This window comes from Mus caroli, chromosome 2 (assembly GCF_900094665.2).
Source record: "Mus caroli chromosome 2, CAROLI_EIJ_v1.1, whole genome shotgun sequence".
Taxonomy (NCBI): domain Eukaryota; kingdom Metazoa; phylum Chordata; class Mammalia; order Rodentia; family Muridae; genus Mus; species Mus caroli.
In genome coordinates, this window is record NC_034571.1 from 22,340,913 (window position 1) to 22,361,035 (window position 20,123).

Sequence of the window (20,123 nt, forward strand, 5' to 3'; positions counted from 1 at the left end):
TTTGCTGAAAGGACACTGATATAGCTGTCTTTTGTGAGACTATGCCGGGGCCTAACAAGCACAGAAGTGGATGCTCACAGTCAGCTATTGGATGGATCACAGGGCCCCCAATGGAGGAGCTAGAGAAAGTACCCAAGGAGCTAAAGGGATCCGCAATCCAACCCCCCCACCCCCACCCCACACCCGCCCCCCAAGCTCATGTCTCTAGCTGCATATGAATCAGAAGATCAGAAGTCAGCCATCAGTGGAAAGAGAGGCCCATTGGTCGTGCAAATTTTATATGCCTCAGTACAGGGGAACGACAGGGACAAGAAGTGGGAGTGGGTGGGTGGGGGAGTGGGTGGGGGAGCGTGTGGGGGACTTTTGGGATAGCATTGGAAATGTAAATGAAATAAATACTCAAAAAAAAAAAAAGTTACTAAACGCATTTACCCCACCGAGTGAAATGTTTAGGGTAGTCTTCTAAGAACAGTGAAACAAAGTTGCCTCTGACCACTTAAGTTGTAACAAGGCTGCAACTAAAAATCCCAAGGACATTTACAGCAGTTTTACTGGTCTCACATTTCCAACAGGGAGATCCCAACAAACCCTCAGGGGGTGGTGTGAGATAGGACAAGATTCTCACCAGTGTTCTTTATTTTTGAACAAGACACAATTCAAGCGTAACACCTTAAAAGCCCTTTTCTTTGTGTCAGTCCTTCTTTCTGGCACCACCCTCAAGAAGAAATTTGTTTGGCTAATCCACAAAGAAATAAAGCAAAGGCAGTTTAATTCACAGATGTATACTTTGTTCTTGGATATCTTTTTGATACTCAGATTTAAAACCAAACCATTGATATATGTATTTTAAGAAAAGCAATTTACAAAAGGTCTCTAATCCCTACCTAAATGTTAGTTCTATTAATCTATTAGCTCAGTTCCATTATTGCCCACATATACTCCTTCCTCTGTCAACAGAGGACCCTATCAACTGACTAGCACCTGACTAAAAACTACAATGGAACTTCAATTAGAAGCAATGCCAGGAATTCATTAGGCTCTAACTTGCCATTTTACATAATAAAGAACATTGCTGCTTCACTTCACCTGAACCAAAAGTGGAAGGAGAGTTGCCACCCCTATTGATCTGATCAGCTGCAGGGCAGCCATAGACACAATAACATGGATCTGGACCTGGCCTGAAAACACAAGACTTTTAAGTTCCTCCTGAAACCTGGCTGGCATAAAAAGCAGCCAAGGCTGTCCTTCATCTTAACCATTTCAAACACATCACACAAATAAAACCAAACAAACAATCAAGCAAAAGTAAACTAAAATATAATAAACAACACAGGGCTGATGCATCAAGTGTCAATAGGCTGGGTATCCATTGAGCAGATAAGGGCAATTACCTCTCTCTGCAGCTAGTTCACAAGATGAGAGAACAAGATCTTTTCACGCTCAAGTGTCTTCTGAATTCACTATTAACATTTTGGCCATATGTTCTTTCAAGGGCCCGATCCCTAATGCTGCCTACCAGAATCCAAATTGCCTAAATTTATACTTAACAATTTTGTTTGTAGAAATGTGGAATTATTTTCTCAACTTTAATGGGTGTTTTATGAGCTAACACTATCCCCTACAAAGACCTACAGCTCCTATACAGAGACCTTTTCCACAATATGCCTGTTTCAGGTGAAATAATCTTGCAACTTGAACATTATTCTTTTAATCGTCTTTACTTACCAACAGAAAGATAATGAACTGCCTACTACTTATCTCAGGATTATAGACACTTTTATTCTGTTCAGCCAGTTATCTACTTTTCAAAAAAGCACCTGTTTCAGAGAGACCTACTGATCTCAGATGCATTATTCATGAACCCAGCTCTGTAGCTCAACTACCTCACATCTCTATACATACTTACACAAGACATTTTAAGTATGACTCTATGTGACTGAGGTATTTAAAACATCCCCTGATCCTTTCACTGCCAGCCTTAACAGCTGTAAACTGTAGAACACAGGGGCACCCAAGAACATCTCCCCCATGGTGACTATCTGTGATACTCTTATCAGACAGACAAGATAAACACCTCCCTTCTAAGTCAAAATTTGAGCCAGAACCCTTTAAATGTTGAAGAAGGCATTTGAAGAAGAGAAAAAGCTATACATTATGTGAGGAAGACACACAGGAAACAAGGACATTCATATTTGCTTATAAAAGCAAGACGGGATACCAAAATCTGCACAGTGTCTCAGAAAATTCCAAGGTCAATTTGGAGATTCATTCAGGAATAATGAATCACAAGAAGAAACAGTTTGCCTCTTATCTGCACGACATGAGAACTTGAAACCCTAGGAAGGGAACATGGACAACGTGTAAGGAAGCTGCACTGTGCTGCACCTTGCAAAAGGACCTGAAGGAACAGTAATCGGTGAGTCTGCTGTTTCTTACTGCCAAACTTAGAATGGAAAACGCCTCTAGTCAACACTTTTGAAAGGAAATCTCTCCTTCAGTGCGCGACCATCCTACATGCCACTTAAAAACCTGTGTAAGCACAACAGCCAGTTATCTACAGGACGCTCCACAGCCAAGCCGACATTTTTCTACACCTTGGTAAAAAACAAATCACGAACTCCCTTGCGACATCCTGCTCCGCCGGCCAAGAGATTACAAATAAACTGCTACTCCCTGTTTCAAATGAAAATGTGTCCCATGATCATCAACTTCTGAGGAAGTCTTCGAGCCAACGAGAATCAAATATCTTCAGAACCCAGCAAAAGTCAAGCTTGGCAATTTCCTGCACTTCTCGTTTTAAATGAGTTGCGGGCTTCCTCGGAGGTGTCACAGTCTGGCCATGCTAACACACCTTTCCCAGCGGCCAACCAGTTCTCGAAGCCCTGACCAGGTATCTGTCTCCCGTCAGGTCTGGGAAACCACGAGCCCCTTAGACAACCCACCAAGGCGACACGGCCCGTAACCTGTCCGGTGTCTCAGCACCAGGCGACCCGGTACTGTCGTTCTCCCCAGGCCTGACTGTGTCTCTTTAAATGCGCTCGCCACTCCGGGCTAGGCCCGATGCTCACTGAACCTGCTTGGCCTCCACAGCCTCGCCCACCCTCGGGCCTCCACCGTGCTCCATACACTCAGCCCTCACCCTGTGAGCTGTGGTTGGCTTCTCAGGCGCCGCGAACTGAAACCCAGCCGGCGACAGCGGCGGCAGTAGGGGGAACTAGCGCGTTCCCAGCAGCAGCCGCAGCCATCTTGGCACATCCGGCTCCAGGTGCCGCCGCCGACGTGTCCGAAGGAGACGTCAGCGCGCCCCGCCCCTTAATCGCCCCTCCTCTTGCTTCGTCCAGTCTTTCGCTGCTTCACCCATTGCCCCGCCCCCACTGCCCGGCCCTCTTGGCCGCGCTCCGTACACGTCTTCGGCGCGTCAATCATACCACGCCCCCTTGGGCTCCGCCCCCTCTCCCGTCCAGTTTTGCACGGCTTCATCCTTTTGTCCCGCCCCCCAGGAGCTGTCCCGCCCATTCCCTTTAAGAGCCTTTCGTAGTGTCGCTTTTGACTCCGCCCTTCGTTCTTCTCCAGTCTTTTGCCGCCTCATCTCTTCGTCCCACCCATAGGCCCGCCCGTCTTACGTCAGTCACTTACAGCTCCACCCCCGTGGCCCCGCCCTCACCCGCTTGCGGAGCCAGGAGCGCGGGCCCCGCCTCTTCACGTCGCCCTGGTTACGCCGGTTCTGTCCTACAGTCTTCCTGCTCTAGGATTTGACCGAACAGGATTCTTGAATCCAGATCCCCAGGGAGAATCAGTCTTGAAAAACCAAAGCCAGAAGTTCCGCTGAGTCCAGAGCCCCAGCGGGCCCTCCCGCCTGCCCCCTCCCCATTTTTCCGTTGGGTTCTCTTGGATGCCGGCGGGGCGACTACGCGTGCGCCACCCTGCTCGAGTAGCTAGGCGGTCGACTTCTGCGGGCTGGACAAGCGCGTGCGCGGAGCTGTACCCGTTGCTTGGTTACGGCTCTTTGCTGCAGCCTGCCGGGCGCAGTTCGCGTGATTAAGCAGATGCCTTTCCTGGTGCTAGTAGGAACTCTCACCACCACCACCCCCATTCCCCTCCAACCTTTGCTAGAGGAGAGAAGCCAGAGCCTGGAGGCCAAGTCCTTCAAACTCCATTGCGACTCCTCCCGTCAGGGCGCGGCCTAAAGCCCACGGCGGAACGCTGGACTTAGACCAGGGATGTCAGCAGGTCAGGCTTCTGTCAGTCGGAGCAGAGGCTCTCCGGTAAAGGTGGGTGCTGTCATCGGGGAAGTGACCAGGCCTGGCTCACCTGTACTCCAGAGAGCGTGAGAAGGCGGTGCCCCTGCGAAGCCGCCTGGTCAGTGGCGAACCCAGAGGCAGGGTAGGAGGGAGTGTGGTGGAGCTGGCCAGCGCTCAGACACGCAAGCAGAGCCGGGAGAACTGAGGGCCAGCTTCATGTCCTCTGACGTGGCACTGTGGGTCACTCTGTAAAGCTAACATTTGTCTTTAGAGAGCCAGGTTTCCAAACTCTTTCTACACAGAACACATGGTAGCCTCAACTTTAAGTCCCTAAAAAGAAGCAGCAACCCCAACCCTAGGATGGCTAGAGCTAAATAATAGCAAGGCCTTGTCTAGATAAATAAATAAATAATAAAATGCAAGGTCTCCACTCTCAGGCCCCCAAGGGTAGAGATGTTAAAGGGACAGCTGTGCTGGCTCCCATCTCTGACTCCATCCTAAGGTAGGGACAGAACTCGATGCCTGCTACAGACTGGCTGGCATCATGCAGCCAAGCTAACCTGGCCTCTGAGTGACAGACTCCGGTTTTAGGCCCAGTCTGTGCCCATATCCTCTGCTCTGTTGACTGAAACCTCTCTGGGCATCAGGAGAGCCACTGGGCAGTTTGAGGACTTGAATGGCATACTTTAATGCATATGCAAAGGCAATGGGCACAAACTGGGACTGCCTGAGGCAGGCAGGGCACATGGTGACTCCTGAGTTTATGGGTGCCCCCACCATTACATGGGTACCTCCTCTTTGCCTGGGGACTCTTCATTTATTTGGAAGTTGGGCACATCATCTCCAGTTCCCTGGAGTCCTATGTAGTCAGCATCTGGTACAAAGCTGTTATAGCCTAGGCTGTACTTCAGAGCACACAGGATTCCCATGCATGAAGGCTATGTCAGGACTCCCTGTGGCTTCTGACACTGTGACCAGCACTTGGTAACCATGTATTCTTTGTAGTGCTACCCAGTCAGCCTCTCCCAGGCTGCACTGTCTGGTGTGGTGGCTCCTGGGCAGTTACATAGAGCTGCTTCACGCTGAGCTGAACTGTGAACATAAAGCACATCAGACAGGTGAGAATTCATTGGTGAGTGTTTATTGAATGTTGAGTATTCTGAGAGAATTGGGTTGAATAAAACTTCTTATTAAATGTGATATGTCTTTTCTTTAACTAGGAAGTATAAAACTCCAAATGTAGCTGTCAGTACATTTCTCCCAGACAGTCCTAGCCTAGATGCTGTGTACTTGACATTCCTTACTCTAGGGCTTATGGCCTCCTTGAGTCAGGAAGCCACATGGTACTGTTTCCTTTCTGGCACTGAGAAGCCAGGGGCAGACCTCTGAAGACTGCTACAGGAAGAGGTAGCAGTCTTGGTAAAGAGAGGGTGTCTCTTGGCCTCGAGTCTCTGTCCCTCATGCCTGCTAGCAGGTGTGGTTCCAGCCTCAGTGTTCCTGAGAGTCTGTGCCTGCTCTGTTTTTGGCACCATGCTCAGCCCCCGACAAACCCTCAGCATGGACACAGAACCTGAAGAGAAGAAAGTGTCAGCTCCCAGGAGCCAGGGCTCCCTGAGTGGTCCCAGCCAAAAGTGTGGTAGGGCCACCGGGATAGAAAGAACTGATCGGGGGAGGGAGGGTTCCTAAAGGATAAGGAGGTGATGGGCTGAGGAGAGTTGTATGCCATTTGTTTCCAGGCTCTATAGTGTATACCAGTGTGCCATCCGGGCTGGCTCCCACGTGGCCAAGGTGAGTGGAGATCCTTTCTTGAAGCTTCAGGCCAAACCCCTGAGAGCAGTGGTAGGCAGCATGAAAGGAGCCTCAAGCCAGTTTCACTTTTTCATGTGCCCATAGTACAAGGCTAGTTTACAGATGGGGCTCCATACTAGGCAGATGCACCTTGGCAGCCCTGCCTTCCACCTAAAGTATCTTAGGCCCCTGGGTGCTCACTGTGGGTATGAGTGAGGGCTGACCTGTGGACCGAAGGTACCAACCAAAGAAGCCCTGGCACTTTATCCCTCTCCTGGGCTGCTGAGAATGGGGCTTGCAGCCCTTCCTCCCCACAGGAATGGACACACCTTTGGGCACCCCTCCCCCAGCTGCTAAAACATAGATAAATGGCTTGAGGATTTTGTTGGGTGGTCCAACTGTACTGTAAGATTCTAGAAGCCAGAGATTCAAGGGTACTAGACACCTGCATTTTTTCACCCATAAAAAGAGATGGTAATCAGAACCTGTCCAAGACTTTCCTGAAGGCTTCTGGAATTGTCATGGATAACAGGGGCTCAGAATCCACAGTAGGCCACTCCCTTCCAGGTACAGTACCTGTTAACTACACTACTATCAGCTTCCTGGCTTATGGCTTCTCTTTCATGTTTCCAGAGTCCTGCATAAGGCTTGGCTTATTCTGTGTCTCAGAGGACATTTTTAGATCACAGAGCCACCCTATAGGGTGATAAGCAGGGAGTAGGGATGAAATAGAAAACCCAAGGTGAATGTTGATATCACACTAACCCAGGGGCGCAGACAGTGCAGGAAGGTCTCCCAGCGCACATACAAAGGTGATGCACAGCTGTACTCCAGGCACAGCTGGCTGGAATTGGGACAGAGGGCCAGTTGGGAATTAGGCCACTCCTCTGTCCTGGAGCAGGTGTCATAGGAAGCTCCAGATGTGCCTCCTGAGAGGCACCTGTCAAAGCGACAGTCTGGGTAGAGCCTCTGTACCAAAAGGGAAGGGATCTTTGGTTGTGGATCTGTAGGTCTGCCAAGGGATATTTGCTAGATAGTTGGAAGTAAGGGAGGTTCTAGGGGCTTTTCAGATCAGTTTGGCCTGCTTGAGTTAGCCTTGGGCATCCCAGGCAAGTGGTATTTCTGGAGCAAATGTAGAGCCTACCTTAATGAAGCCCTTGGGCAGAGATTGAGTTTTCTGGCAGCAACTGCTTCTGACAGCACCAGCATAGCAGCAACGCATGAATCTGAAACAAGGGTAGTAATTCGTATTGTATGGGTGGACTCCCTAGGAGTCCAGGCAGGGAAAGAACAAGGACCTTGATAGATCCAGGAGGAACCCCAGTGTGCAAAAGGTGTCATGTGCCAAACTGTCTATGTCCAGGGATCCTGGAAAAGTGCCCTGCCAAACCCCTCTTTCTCCCTGAGCACCCATTTCTGATTTTGAAGTGCTTGTGGACAGCATAGCTAGAGAGATCCCTTCCGTTCTTTCTGGGGGAAGATGACCTCTCTCGTAGATCTGGGAGTCATGTGGCTCTGGATCTAGTGAACCAACTTGAATGAACTGTTTCATTCAGTTTCCTTGTATGCAGCATGAATAATATCTTGGGATGGACACAAATGCCATCTGGAGAATCTCTTGCTCGCCAGAGGCACACTAGTGGAACGCTGCCAGCAGAGGGAGGCAGAGAGCCACCTACAAATCTGCCTACAAATTATCCATCCATTGAGGGCTCCTTCCAGATCCTGTCTCACTTGAGTTAGGTGCAGGTGTTGCATGCCCTGCAGACCCCCCTAACCACACACACACACACACACACACACACACACACACACACACACACACACACACACACACATACACATACACACAGCAGCCCTCGCAGAGGGAAGTCTTTACTTCTGGACTCCCTGGAGGGGGTGAGCTTACTAAAGATAGCAGGTGCTGCATAAATGCTCTCTGAGTTGAGCACACTGGAGTCAGAGAAGACAATGGATTTCCAAGCTCTGAGGTCAGAGACAGAATCCTCAACCTTGTGGGAGCCTGTGGCATTGCTTTCAAGATAGAGGAAAGGCCTTGTTCTGTGTCACCCCTTCCACCTGGCCTGCTGAGGCTAAGGGCAGAGGCCTTTCTCTCCCCTTCCCTTTTCCAGCTTAAGAAGATTGTATTGATGGGGAGTAAGTAAGTAGCTTAGGTCAGACTTGTTTCTGAGTGCCAGAGTGTGCACAGCTCCAGTAGACAGCATGCTCACCCCATGCAGAACAATCTCTTGAGAAACAGAACACAGTCGTCTTTTTTTGGGGGGTGGAGGGGTTGGTTTTTCAAGACAGGGTTTCTCTGTGTAGCCCTGGCTGTCCTGGAACTCACTTTGTAGACCAGGCTGGCCTCAAACTCAGAAATCCGCCTGCCTCTGCCTCCCGAGTGCTGGGATTAAAGGTGTGCGCCACCACGCCTGGCATAACACAGTCTTGTATATAGAAATAGTCATAGAAATAGCATGGTGTTGTAGAGAATGGATCTCACAAGCACTAGAATCTAAAAATAAGCCTTGAGGTCAAAGTTGTGTGAAAGCTCTGAACCCTGAACTTTGTGGAACACGCTAGGTGGTATGTGCACATAAAAGCATTGAAGCAACCATTCTTGGCCATCTGTGATGGTTTGTATATGCTCAGCCCAGGGAGTGGCATTATTGGAAGGTGTGACCTTTTTGGAGTGGGTGTGTCACTGTGGTTGTGGGCCTTAATACCCTTGTCCTAGCTGCCTGGAAGTCAGTGGCCTTCTAGTGGTCTTCAGATGAAGATGTAGAACTCTCAGCTCCTTCTGTACCATGTCTGCCTGGATGCTGCCATGTTCCTGCCTTGATGATAAGGGACTGAACCTCAGAACCTGTAAGCCAGCCCCAACTAAATGTTGTTTTTATAAGAGTTGCCTTGATCAGGGCTAGTGAGATGGCTCAGCGGTTAAGAGCACTGACTGCTCTTCCAAAGGTCCTGAGTTCAAATCTCAGCAACAACATGGTAGCTCACAACCATCCATAATGAGATGTGACGCCCTATTATGGAATGTCTGAAGACAGCTACAGTGTGTTTACATATAAATAAATAAATCTTTAAAAAAAAAAAAAGAGTTGCCTTGATCATAATATCTGTTCACAGCAGTAAAACCCTAACTAAGACACCATCTCTCAATGAGTTTGTGGTGACCAGTGACTATGTATGCTGGGCTTGGCTGCTAAGGAATGTTCTTAAAATCCATTGTGATAACAATAGCCATGCTATTTCTAGGTCCTTACCAGAAGTGAGTTCTACACAGATGGCCAAAGCATCCACACATAGACCTTGGAGGTCACCCCTCACACAGGAGGACATTCTAGGAACCACAGCTGCCAGGTAGTCCATGAGAACACCAACCATGAGGGTGGTCAGGAATTAGGACAGGACCACATCATCTTTAAAGTGCGGGTGTAGAGAGCAGCATCCATGTCCTTGATCTTCAAAACAGAGGGATTCTCTGGAGGAGCTCCACACAAATCTCTTTCGAAATCCACAGTACACATAGCTCAGTCGGGCTTGAGGATACTGTAGTAAAAGAACCCTGTTTCCCTAACTCCTAATCCCAGGTTTCTCAAGGCTACTGGCCTTTTTTTTTTTTTTTTTTTTTTTAACCCTGCTAAGAGGCACTGTACATTGTATTATGCCAAGGACCTCTGCTGGGACATTTTACCAGAACCACTATCCCCTCCACCAGAGACCCTCGTATGCAGCTGAGGATTGGCCTGGGTCCCCACAGCTCCACAGGGTGGTGTCTGGAATCACATAGTAAAAATCTCCCCATGGAGTGCTCCTGATAGCAAACTTTGCAAGACTCATGGCTGGCTGGTTCCCAGAGTCTCAGAAGGACAGCAGCACTCCATCGCTTTTGATTGCAGGCATAACCCTGATGCTTTGGCTGGGTTTATGGCACTGATACCCTTGGGTCCCTCTTTGTGCTGGACAAAGCAATGCAGAGCCACATTTGGTGCCTCCTCTGACAAGAAACAACACCAGCATAGCAGTCTCCCCCCTCACCTTCTTCATTCCTTTGCTTACATCTTTATAGACAGGGTCTGACTTTGAACTCCTGAACCTCCTGCCTTTACCGCCCCCACCTCACCCCCCAGTGCTCCCAGTACTACATCTGGCTCCATGGGTTGTTTATCTGTGCTGGTGGCGATTAGCCTGTCTGGGATGACATTTTGACCATGTGTGGCCTCTGAGCACCTTTAGCATGGGCAGTGCAGATGGTGATAATGCAGGTGAGCCAGCTCAGTGGGTAAGGGTGCCTACTGCCAAGGAAGACAACCCAGGTTCAGTCCCTAGGACCCACATGGTAGAGGGAGAGACTGGCTCTCATCAGTTGTCCTCTGACCTCTCCATGTATGGCATGTGTTAGCACACATATACATAAGCAAATAAATACAAAGAATGTCAACTCTGTCCTTTTCATACTTTGCTTATGTTGACTAGTTAACATGGTAGTTAAGTGGTAACTGTGGCTTCATTGGACGAACCAAGATGTAGTATTGAAATAAATTCACCTGCTCCTTTGTACTTTTTAAAGGGTTATGAAGTATTTTGAATGACCTATGTGTCTTCCATCTTATTTCTATTGGAATAGGCTTCTCTGAATGACCCCAGGAGGCTAAGGAAGTCCTTCTCTCTCAAAAGGTACCCCCACATACCGAAAATATACACAGACAGCGGAGCGAAGGACACTTGGGACAGGAAGAGAACTAGTTCTTGGGTTTGTTTATGTTGCTATTTGGTTTGGTTTCAGTTTTTTGAGACAGGTTTCTCCTTGTATCCCTGGCTGTCCTGAAACTCACTCTGTAGACCAGGCTGGCCTGGAACTCAACAGATTTACCTCTGTCTGCCTCTTGGGTGCTGGGATTAAGGGTGTGCAACACCACCACCAGGCTGTCCTCGGGTTATTTATAGCTGCTTGTTTGTTATTTTTGAAACAGAGGTTAGCTATATAACTCAGGCTGGCCTTGAACTTATGGCAGTCCTCCTACCTCAGCCTCTAGAGTGTTAGATTTACCATACTTATCTGGAACTACTTACATACTTGAATGTTGAAAAGTAGGACTTAAAGTCAAGCCTGGTGGGGCATACCTGCAATCCTAGAACTCAGGAGGCTGAGGCAAAAGGATCACAAGGTTCAGCCAGCCAGAGGACATAGTGTGCCCCTGCTTACTCACTACTGCCTAACTCACTGCCCTCTAGTAGTATATACATAATAACTATTCTTCTAAATTGAAAACAAACAAAAACATTACAAGATGACAGATCCCTGGGGAGGGGTGGTGTCTTAGTTAAGGTTTTTATTGCTGTGATGAAACAATGACCAAAAAACAAGTTGGAGGGGAAAGGAGTTCTTAGGCTTACACTTTGACAGCACTGTTCATCACTGAAGGAAGTCAGGACAGGAACCCAGGGCAGGATCCTAGAGGCAGAAACTGATACAGACAGAGGTCATGGAGGGATGCTGCTTATTGGCTTGTTTCCCATGGCTTGCTCAGCCTACTTTCTTATAGAACCCAGGACCATAAGCTGGCCCTCCTCCATCAATCACTAATTAAGAAAATGTCTTACAGCCAGATCTTACAGTGGCATTTTCTCAATTATGGTTTCCTCCTCTCAGATAACTCTGTAGTTTGTGTATCAAGTTGATGTACAGCTAGCCAGCACAGGTGGCATTTCATAGTTTGGGGGGAAGGAACTGAACTGGCCTGTGTCCCTGAGAGATTTTGGCATCCAAGACATCACCTCAGCCGGAGACTGGATCAATCTATCCAGGTTGCTGTGTAAACAGCCCCACACCAGTTGGGTTTCACAGGAATTTCCTTGTCCTGGAGGTATGTGACCGGGTACCACAGGGCAAGTTGCTCCAAGACCACTCAGTTGCCTCTGCTCCCATGTCTGTATATGACCATCTTCAGTGTGTGTATGACACACTCCATATCTCCATATCTTTATCTGCTTGGGATTTGGTCCTGGAGTATTTCTGTTGAGAGACAGCAGGGCCCACTGTCCTGTAATCCCCCCTAAACAAAGGAAGGCTGAGGCTGCAAGATTCTCTTTTCTCTCTGGGCTGTCTAGCTGCTGGGTGCCCAATTTAGTCCTTACAATGTGTATATGTGTGTGCCTGTGAGCATGTATATGTATATATGTGCATGTGGAAGCCAGAAGGTATCATTGTTATTCTCAGCTTGGTTTTTTAGTTTGTTTTTGAGACAGAGACTATTTTAGCCCTGGGCCTCTGTCTCCTGAATGTTGGGGTTAAACATGTGTCACAATGCCTGACTCCATCCTGTTTTTTGGGGCAGGGTCTCTCTCACTGGACCTAGTGCTTGATTGATCATTGGCTAGGCAAGTGCTGCTCCAGGATCTTGTTGTCTCCCTCTCTACCCCAGCACAGGATTACAGATGTATGGTCATGCCAGGACAGCATGTGGATGCTGGAGATTCCAAACTCAGGTCTTTGTGCTAGTGCAGGGAATTTTTACTATCTGAGTCATCTCCCCAGCCCTCGAGCTTTTTGTTTTTAGTTTTTGAGACAGGGTCTCTTCACTGGGACCAGCGACTGACTGATTAGACAAAGGCTAAGTAGGACTCTACCGATCTCTACCTCCCCATCCCACTGATGCTGGGATTACAGCACATGATCACACCCGACTTTTTTACATGACTCAAAATGAGGAGCTCAGGTTCATAGAACAAGGAATTTATTGAAGGTTGTCTCAAGCCAATTTATTGATTACTTTATTTGGTCCTGGAGATGAAATCCAGAGCCTTGCACAGAGTAAACAAACCCTCTACTAGTAGGCTACATCTTTAGCCCTTTCAAAATATTGTTTTACAAATTTTATTTATTTCCAGTGGCTTTTAGAGGCAGATAGATGCTCCTTAAGAGTACTAGGTTTAACTGGGTGGGGTGGTACACACCTGGAATCCCAACACTTGGGAGATTGAGGCAGGAGGATGGTGAGTTTGAGGCCAACCTGGGATACCCAGCAAGATCCTGTCACAAAATAAAAGAGAACTTGTTGTGTCCATGGGACAAATTTCTGAAAGTTCCCATTTTGCTTGGATTTTTTTTTTTTTTTTGCTAGTTTTAGTAGACTCACAGATTGTGGAATTCTAGCATTGACGGGTCTGGGGCCTTCACAGTGCCATGCAGTCTTCTGCCTTAGACGTACACAGTGCTGGACTATCCATGCAAAGTCAAATGTATAGGCATTGTCAGTCATACCCATTTCCCCGGACCCAGGAATGGCCACTCTGTTCTCTGTCTTTGTGGCTTTACTTACTGAGGACATTTCATAAAGATGAAATCATGTGGTCATTTGTGAGACGTCTTTCACTGAGCCCTGTGTCCCCCCGCAGGTCACCCACATGTTAGTAGGTCTCAGAGCTTTGTTCCTTCTAATGGCTGAAAAATACTCCACTGAATATTTACTAGGGTAGATACAAAGAGAGGTTGTGGGGTTGGCAAGTGCCCAGAGCTGTACCTGGCAAGCTGGGACCCAAGAACAGGCAATCTTTCCGTGGGAGTCTGGAGAGGAGAGGATTCATGTTCTGCCGCAGTAGGCGGGATCCATCCCCTCTTCCCTGACCTTTTGTTGTTTGGTCTCTCACTGGAGAAGATTTGCCCACACAGGTAGGCCCTTGCTTTGATCTGCAAACATCAATGTTTTTCACCCCAAACCCAGTCCAGATGTGTTCTCAGTGGTCCATCCATCAGTTGTGAACCCTGGGCTGCACATGCCATCGTGGATGATGCTCTAGAGAACACCCAGGCATATGAGCCTGCTAAGCCCTTTCCGAGCTAACATTTCCATTCCGGATGGAATTTTGGAGATGCTAGTTCTCCGGGCAGAATTCAGGCTCAGACCTTCCCCTTGAGGGCAAGAATGAGACAAGTTATCACAGTTCTGTGTGTGAGCACCCCTTCTGGACCCCTGGGCCCCCTCCGCTTTCACAGTGTGCAACACTGGGCCGGGGCAAGACATCTGAACTCGATGGATTCACACTTGTCCTCAGATGCCAGGCTCAGAGGGCATCACATTCCCCATTGTCACTTTGGTTAGAGACTCCTGCTGTGCTCCAAGGTGTGGGCCAAGTGGAGAGGCCTAGGCAGGTGTCTTAGTCAGGGTTTCTATTGCTGCACAAACATCATGACCAAGAANCAAGTTGGGGAGGAAAGGGTTTATTCGGCTNACACTTCCATNCTGCTGTTCATCACCAAAGGAAGTCAGGACTGGAACTCAAGCAGGTCAGGAAGCAGGAGCTGATGCAGAGGCCATGGAGGGATGTTCTTTACTGGCTTGCTTCCCTGGCTTGCTCAGCCTGCTCTCTTATAGAACCCAAGACTATCAGCCCAGAGATGGTACCACCTACAAAGGGCCCTTCCCCCCTTGATCACTAATTGAGAAAAATGCCTTAGAGCTGGATCTCGTGGAGGCATTTCCCCAACTGAAGCTCCTTTCTCTGTGATAACTCCAGCTGTGTCAAGTTGACACAAAACTAGCCAGTACATCAGGCCAAGGGAGATCCACACCTTCTTAGGGCTAAGATGCCTTTGTACCTACCTGCTGGGCTGTCTGGCTAGATGAGTGTTGCTAAAATTCCTTCCCAGGAAGAGACAACACTTAATCCTCCTCCTAAGGTCCTAGGCACCAAAGCTGACTGGGGCACCAATGGATTTGCTGTGCTGACAAGAGCAGAACATAGGTGAAGGGTTACTTACTGAGTCAAAAAAAGTCTACATTGGAACTCTTTACTTGTAGCTGTTTGTATTACAAATGTTAATGTTCCCCTGAACTGCACAGGAAGGTCTACACATAGCTTTTGGGAACCTGTCCCCAGTGGGTTCTGATTGGTAAATAAAGATGCCAATAGCCAGTAGCTGGGGAGGACAGACAAAGGTGGACTGTTTAGGACTCCTGGGCTTGGGACTTGGGGCAGTGGGAGAAGGGAGAGTTGGGGAGAGGAGAGATGCCATGCCTGGGAAGAGTGCAGGACAGAGAGGCATGGCCACCACCTGAAGGAGCTGGGAGAGCATGGCCTAGAAGGCTGCCCAGCTGGGTCTAGATCAGCCACGATAGAACATAGAATTAGTAAGCGGTAATTCAGAATGATCGGCGGGAGACAGAGTCTTAGCAATATGGAGGCTAGGCAGCTACCCAGCTATTGTGCTGAATAAGACATAATAAAATATAAAGGCTGTGTGTCTTTCATAAACCATTGATTTGGATAGTGACCTGCTGCCAGGATTAAATGAATATTAATACAACATTTACCCAGCAGGGATAAGGCTTTCCTCACAGCCACATAGATGGAGTCTCTCCACTAGACTTCCCAGACTATATACTCTTGTACCTCCCTGAGGTCATGCACTATTAGGGCAGACTGCATACAACAGAGTGACTGGATCATCAGGCAAGGGTCCCTTGAGTCCCATGACCTTCCCAACTCTTTGAGGGGGTCTATAAGCAGTCAACAAGCACAGCTGGGATGACCTTTTTGCAAGGCCTGGCTGAATTGGAAGAGGTTGGGTGTTACTGGGCTCAGAGGATAGTCATCTATGACAACATAAGGTGCCTTCACTTCTCTGCTGCTCACAGGAATACAGCTGGCATCAATCAGATCCACATCCCTGAGAGGACTGCATCAACTCTTTTGGAAACTGTCTTCCCACCTTGATGCCCTGCGCTGGGCAGCTTCTGAAAATGGTGTGTCCTCATGGCAACCTCTGTATTTCTGTGTAAGAGAGGGTTTGGATTTGGTTATTTCAGTGTTGGGTGGCCCTTTCTCTGTCACACTCCCCCAAAAGTGAATCAAACCACACTCCAAGTTTAGCAAAATGTGGACAACCATCAGTATCATTTTTATTGCAAATTAGTTAACAAAAAAAGATGAAAAAAATACATCATTTTCATTACCTACAGTTTGCATGTAGATTTTTTTTTTTACTTTTTTTTTTTTTGTAAACTACACTTTATTTTATAAAACACAGTAAGAATCAACACCTTAGGATGTGTCTGGTCATATCTATTAGGCATGGCACAGACACTGCCCCCCAAAAAGCCAGGAAGAGCTGCCCTGAGGAGGTGGGCAACTGCCCCTGAAAACCCCAAGCACACAGTGGCTGGAAAGGGGCTTGGTGGGCAGCAGATGGGCCATCCTGGGTTGTGCTCTTAGGAGCTACTGGTTCGGCAGCTCTAGGTCACAAGGTCTGGGTCACACTGAGCTAAGCCACAGTCTGACAGTCCTCATCAGCTTGACACACGACACACTTGTTCCTTTAGATTTTTTAAACAAAATCCATCTTTAAACATGTATTTACAGATATTTATTCTGCCACAGGCGTATACTAGATACTGCAAGAATCTGCTGTGAGCACAGCCCTGAACCAGGAGGGGTGGCCCAGAAGCAGGCTCCACCCACATTCCAGCACACTCAAGGCATGTCCCCACCCAGGCCAGTTTGGGGATCAGAGGCCACATAGCTTCTGTTTTCTTGGAGTCTCAATGCAGGCTACTCTGGCGAGTCCACAATGCACCTTGGAGCGCTTTGACAGTCAGGTGTTAGGAGCCCAGGTCCAGGCCAGACAGTCCGTCCATCCTCAGTTGGATTTGGATGATGCTGTTTGGAGGGATGCACAGAACAGTCCAGGCAGTGTTTTCTCTAGGAGGCACCACACCCTGCATGGTTTACTGGCTCAAGTTGTCAAGAAGGGGACAGTGGGGCAGGGCAGGGGAGAAGTGCTCCCAAGGCCCATAAACACTACTACAGAACACTGGAGCCTGCAGACTCACGACTGGTACTGGGTAGTAGACTCTGCACATGCCGAGGACACTTCTTCAAGTCCACACTGGTGGTTACAGAAAATGTACAAACCACATCATCTGACTTGTTTCCTGTTTTAGATACAAAACTAATCCATGAACCCAAGGTTCAAGGTCTGGGCGTGTTTCTAAACACATCTGCAAATCCCAGGTGACGCAGGGGGGAGGGGCAGTGAGTGCGGGGGAGGGGCAATTCTGGCCAAGGCAGTTTCCAGCTTCCCTTCTCCTGTCATGTTCTTTTTTCTTTCTTTTCGATTTTGGAAAGAAGCAATCAATAAATAAACAGCATTTACAAATCATGAATCCTTGTTCATATTTTACAGACACACAGGGAACTTCACCCTGACCAGGAAAATCAAGGCTCTGAGAACTAGTTTATTTTCTTGGAACAGATATGTTTTTCCCTAGTGCCATAGAAAACAATACATATAAATAAAAAGGCAGTGTTTCTGTGGAAAATAAAAGTACATAAATAAATACTAAAAAAAAAAAAAATGGAAATTCTTGTCCTCTTATTTTGTATAAAAACATTTTTTTAAAGGCTCCTTTGGTCGCCCCAGCATCCTGAAGCACTGGAAAGGACTCCCAACAGGGCTTGGGAACGGAAGCTGGGGTCCTGCATCCCACATCTCTGTTTATTTAAATGCCTCTGGAATGTGGGTGATCTGGGACGGCATGGTGGTGGGCGGGCTGGAGATGCCCTCGGACCAATCAGAGATGTTGGAATGCGGGGAGGAGCTGGACCACTGGTCAGGGGACTCAGGGGATGGGGTGAGGAAGGGGTGCTCTGGCACCTGCAGCTGGTGGCTGGGGGTGTTGTCCACAGGGGAGGAGGAGTAGCTGTGCTGGGAAGGAGGGGTCAGGAACTGGGTAGTGGTCATGGGTGGGGCCATGGAGGATGGCAGTGATGTGGGCAGGGCCTGGCTTTCCTGGGGCAGAATGGTGTGCACAGGCAGACTGCTGGGGCCCAGCGGTTGTACATCTGCCTGGCTGGGCTCCCCACTCAAGAAGCTCCGGCCCAGGTGCCCATTGGCTGCCGAGCTCACACTGAGGTGTGGCTGCGATGGTGGCTGCAGGTTCTGAGGCTGGATCTGTAAGTTCTGTGGCTGCACCTGCTGGGTCTGCACCAGGTGGGGCTGTGTGGCCAGCCGTGTGTTGGGCAGGCCCTGGTAAATAATCGGGGACAAGGTATTGGTGGAGAGGCTGCTGTGTAGTGGCCCCATCATGCTATGCTGGAGGCCAGCTGCCTGTGTGCTCAGTGTGCCCGGCGTCACACCCGGCCGTAGTGGGTTGTACTGGCTGGGCACCATGCCATTCTGGAGCCGGGGAAGCCACTCACACTGGCCATTCAAGCTTGCCGGTGCACCCACAGTGAAATTCATAGCCCCCGTGCCATTGGTACTCAGCACTGTGCTGGCACTGGAGGCTACAGGCAGGTGGGAGAGGCGTGGCGGGGGTGGCTCAAAGGCCAACCGGCTACCTCCAGCCAGTGCTGCCATCTCAGGCTTGGCTGCCACATTCAAGTGGCTGATGCCCAGGTGGGTGTCAGGCATACCAGGCAGGTGGCTGAGAGGCATGGATGGAGACTGCTGGAATGGGGAGGGGAGGAGGGGTGGCGAGGCCACATCTGACAAGTAGCCATGGGGTGACTCGAGGGAGTCCACAGGCGACAGCATGCTCGAGCTGTCCAACAGGCAGCCCTTGCCATCCTGGGACTTCTTCCTCCGTGCCTTGAGGTCCTTAGCTTCCTTGCTACCACAAGCCAGCCCTTTGGTGCTGGGCTTGCGGGCCTTCTTGCCCTGTGTGGCAGACTTGAGATTGCCCAGGTAGCCATTGGGCGAGCAGAGTGTGGGAGACAGAGTGGGTGTGCCACCCAGGGCAGTGCCATGCAGCTGTGGGCTGCGCACCAGGTTGTACTCATCCAAAAGCCGCACGATATCATGGTGCATACGCTCCTGTGCGATGTCCCGCGGCAATCGGTCCATGTGATCCGTGATGTCCCGGTTGGCAAAGTGGTCCAGCAACACTTTGGCAGTCTCATAGCTGCCCTCACGGGCGGCCAGGAACAGGGGGGTCTCCTCCTGTAGGACACGGACAGGAGGCACATGAGGGGGCGGGCAGGTGTGGAATTTGCTGAGTCATCTATGATGGATGGCCTGGGGGGGAGGGGCTAGGGAAGCAGGTGCTTCCTCTTTCTTTTATCTGGAGAGATCTATCTAGACCCAAGCATCCTAGACCACCAGGCTCAGAGAGTATTTATAGTGGGGCCTTCCTATGTTGCTAGGAATCTCACTCATGGCCCACAGCTGTACTTGGAACTCAGTATCGTCCTGCCTCAGCTTCCCGGTGCTAGCAAGCACACATGGCTGGTTCCGAGTTCCTTTTTGGAGAACCTAGATTTAACACCTCACACCCCCAGAGATCTGTGGGATAAATCCATAGGGTTTCTTCCCCTGTGTGGAGTCAGACTGCCGAAAACAGAGTGTAACTGTGTGCCCTTTGCTTTGCTCCCCAAAATGCAGGCACAAGTACTGCAATCCTGGGACTCAGGGACCTTCAAGGCAAGTGAATGGACACGGGGAAGGTACTTCCATGCCAAAGGGTCACCAGTGGCTAGGGCATCTCAGCTCCTTCCAGGTCTGCTCTGCCTAGTAGACATAATCATACACCTCTACAGAACTGTCTATCAGGCTTGGATTCTCTAGAACCACTGGCCCACCCTGGACTGTGGAGAACCTGTGCCCAACAGCAACTCCAGGTGCCTGACTCCTGCTCCATTTCCCAGCCTGCAGTGGAGCTGGCAAGGGAGGCACAAACTCTGCCCTGTGAGCAACTAAGCAGAGGCCTGATGAACCAACTAGCCCTGCACAGAGACCCTGGGAGGCAAGGTGGAGACACGCAGCCCAGCTCAGCAGTTTTCTTATCCCAAAGGAGGGAGCATGGTAGTGGTGGGCCAAGCCAGAAGCCTTGCAGGCCTTAAGAGACAGGGCCACCCCATCCCCGCCCCTTGGCCAATCCTGTACCCTTAGGGTCACCACAGCCACCAGGGACAGAAGGGGACAAAAGGCAAGGCTCACATAACCGTGACATGGGACAGCTGCTTACGCCTCAGCTCCTCTTCAGCAAGAGCACCGGTTATTTTAGGCTGCTGTTGTCCCAGATACTCTTAACCCTCTAAGTGGTCAACGTATGGGTGCCCTGGAGTCCCCATCATGCACCTGCA

General features: G+C 49.4%; 2 protein-coding genes and 1 long non-coding RNA gene across 9 annotated transcripts in view; 1 reads left to right on the forward strand and 2 right to left on the reverse strand.

Annotated features, from left to right (window-relative positions):
- Sec16a (SEC16 homolog A, endoplasmic reticulum export factor) overlaps positions 1-3,748 on the reverse strand; it is a 37,691-nt gene extending 33,943 nt beyond the window's left edge. For 5 of the 6 annotated variants that reach the window (XM_021181092.2, XM_029471572.1, XM_021181087.2 and 2 more), the window contains exon 1: positions 3,140-3,283. The gene's annotated coding sequence lies outside the window, so the exon portion shown is untranslated. Of the gene's footprint in view, positions 1-3,139; positions 3,284-3,664 lie in introns of those variants that run through there. The other variant, XM_021181071.2, reaches the window with a different exon arrangement.
- A 256-nt stretch (positions 3,749-4,004) lies between these two features.
- Positions 4,005-15,999, forward strand: LOC110308693. Of its 2 annotated transcripts, XR_003835260.1 has the most exons (3): positions 4,005-5,359; positions 5,978-6,029; positions 15,677-15,999. It is a non-coding gene; the product is annotated as an uncharacterized LOC110308693 (long non-coding RNA). The 2 variants fall into 2 exon arrangements; XR_003835259.1 differs by having other exon boundaries at positions 4,005-6,029.
- The window catches only part of Notch1 (notch receptor 1), a 46,006-nt gene continuing 41,789 nt past the window's right edge, over positions 15,907-20,123 (reverse strand). Inside the window, exon 34 of the mRNA XM_021181098.1 lies at positions 15,907-18,981. Within this exon, the coding sequence (XP_021036757.1) occupies positions 17,536-18,981 (1,446 nt within the window). The 3' untranslated portion in view covers positions 15,907-17,535. The remainder of the gene's footprint in view (positions 18,982-20,123) is intronic.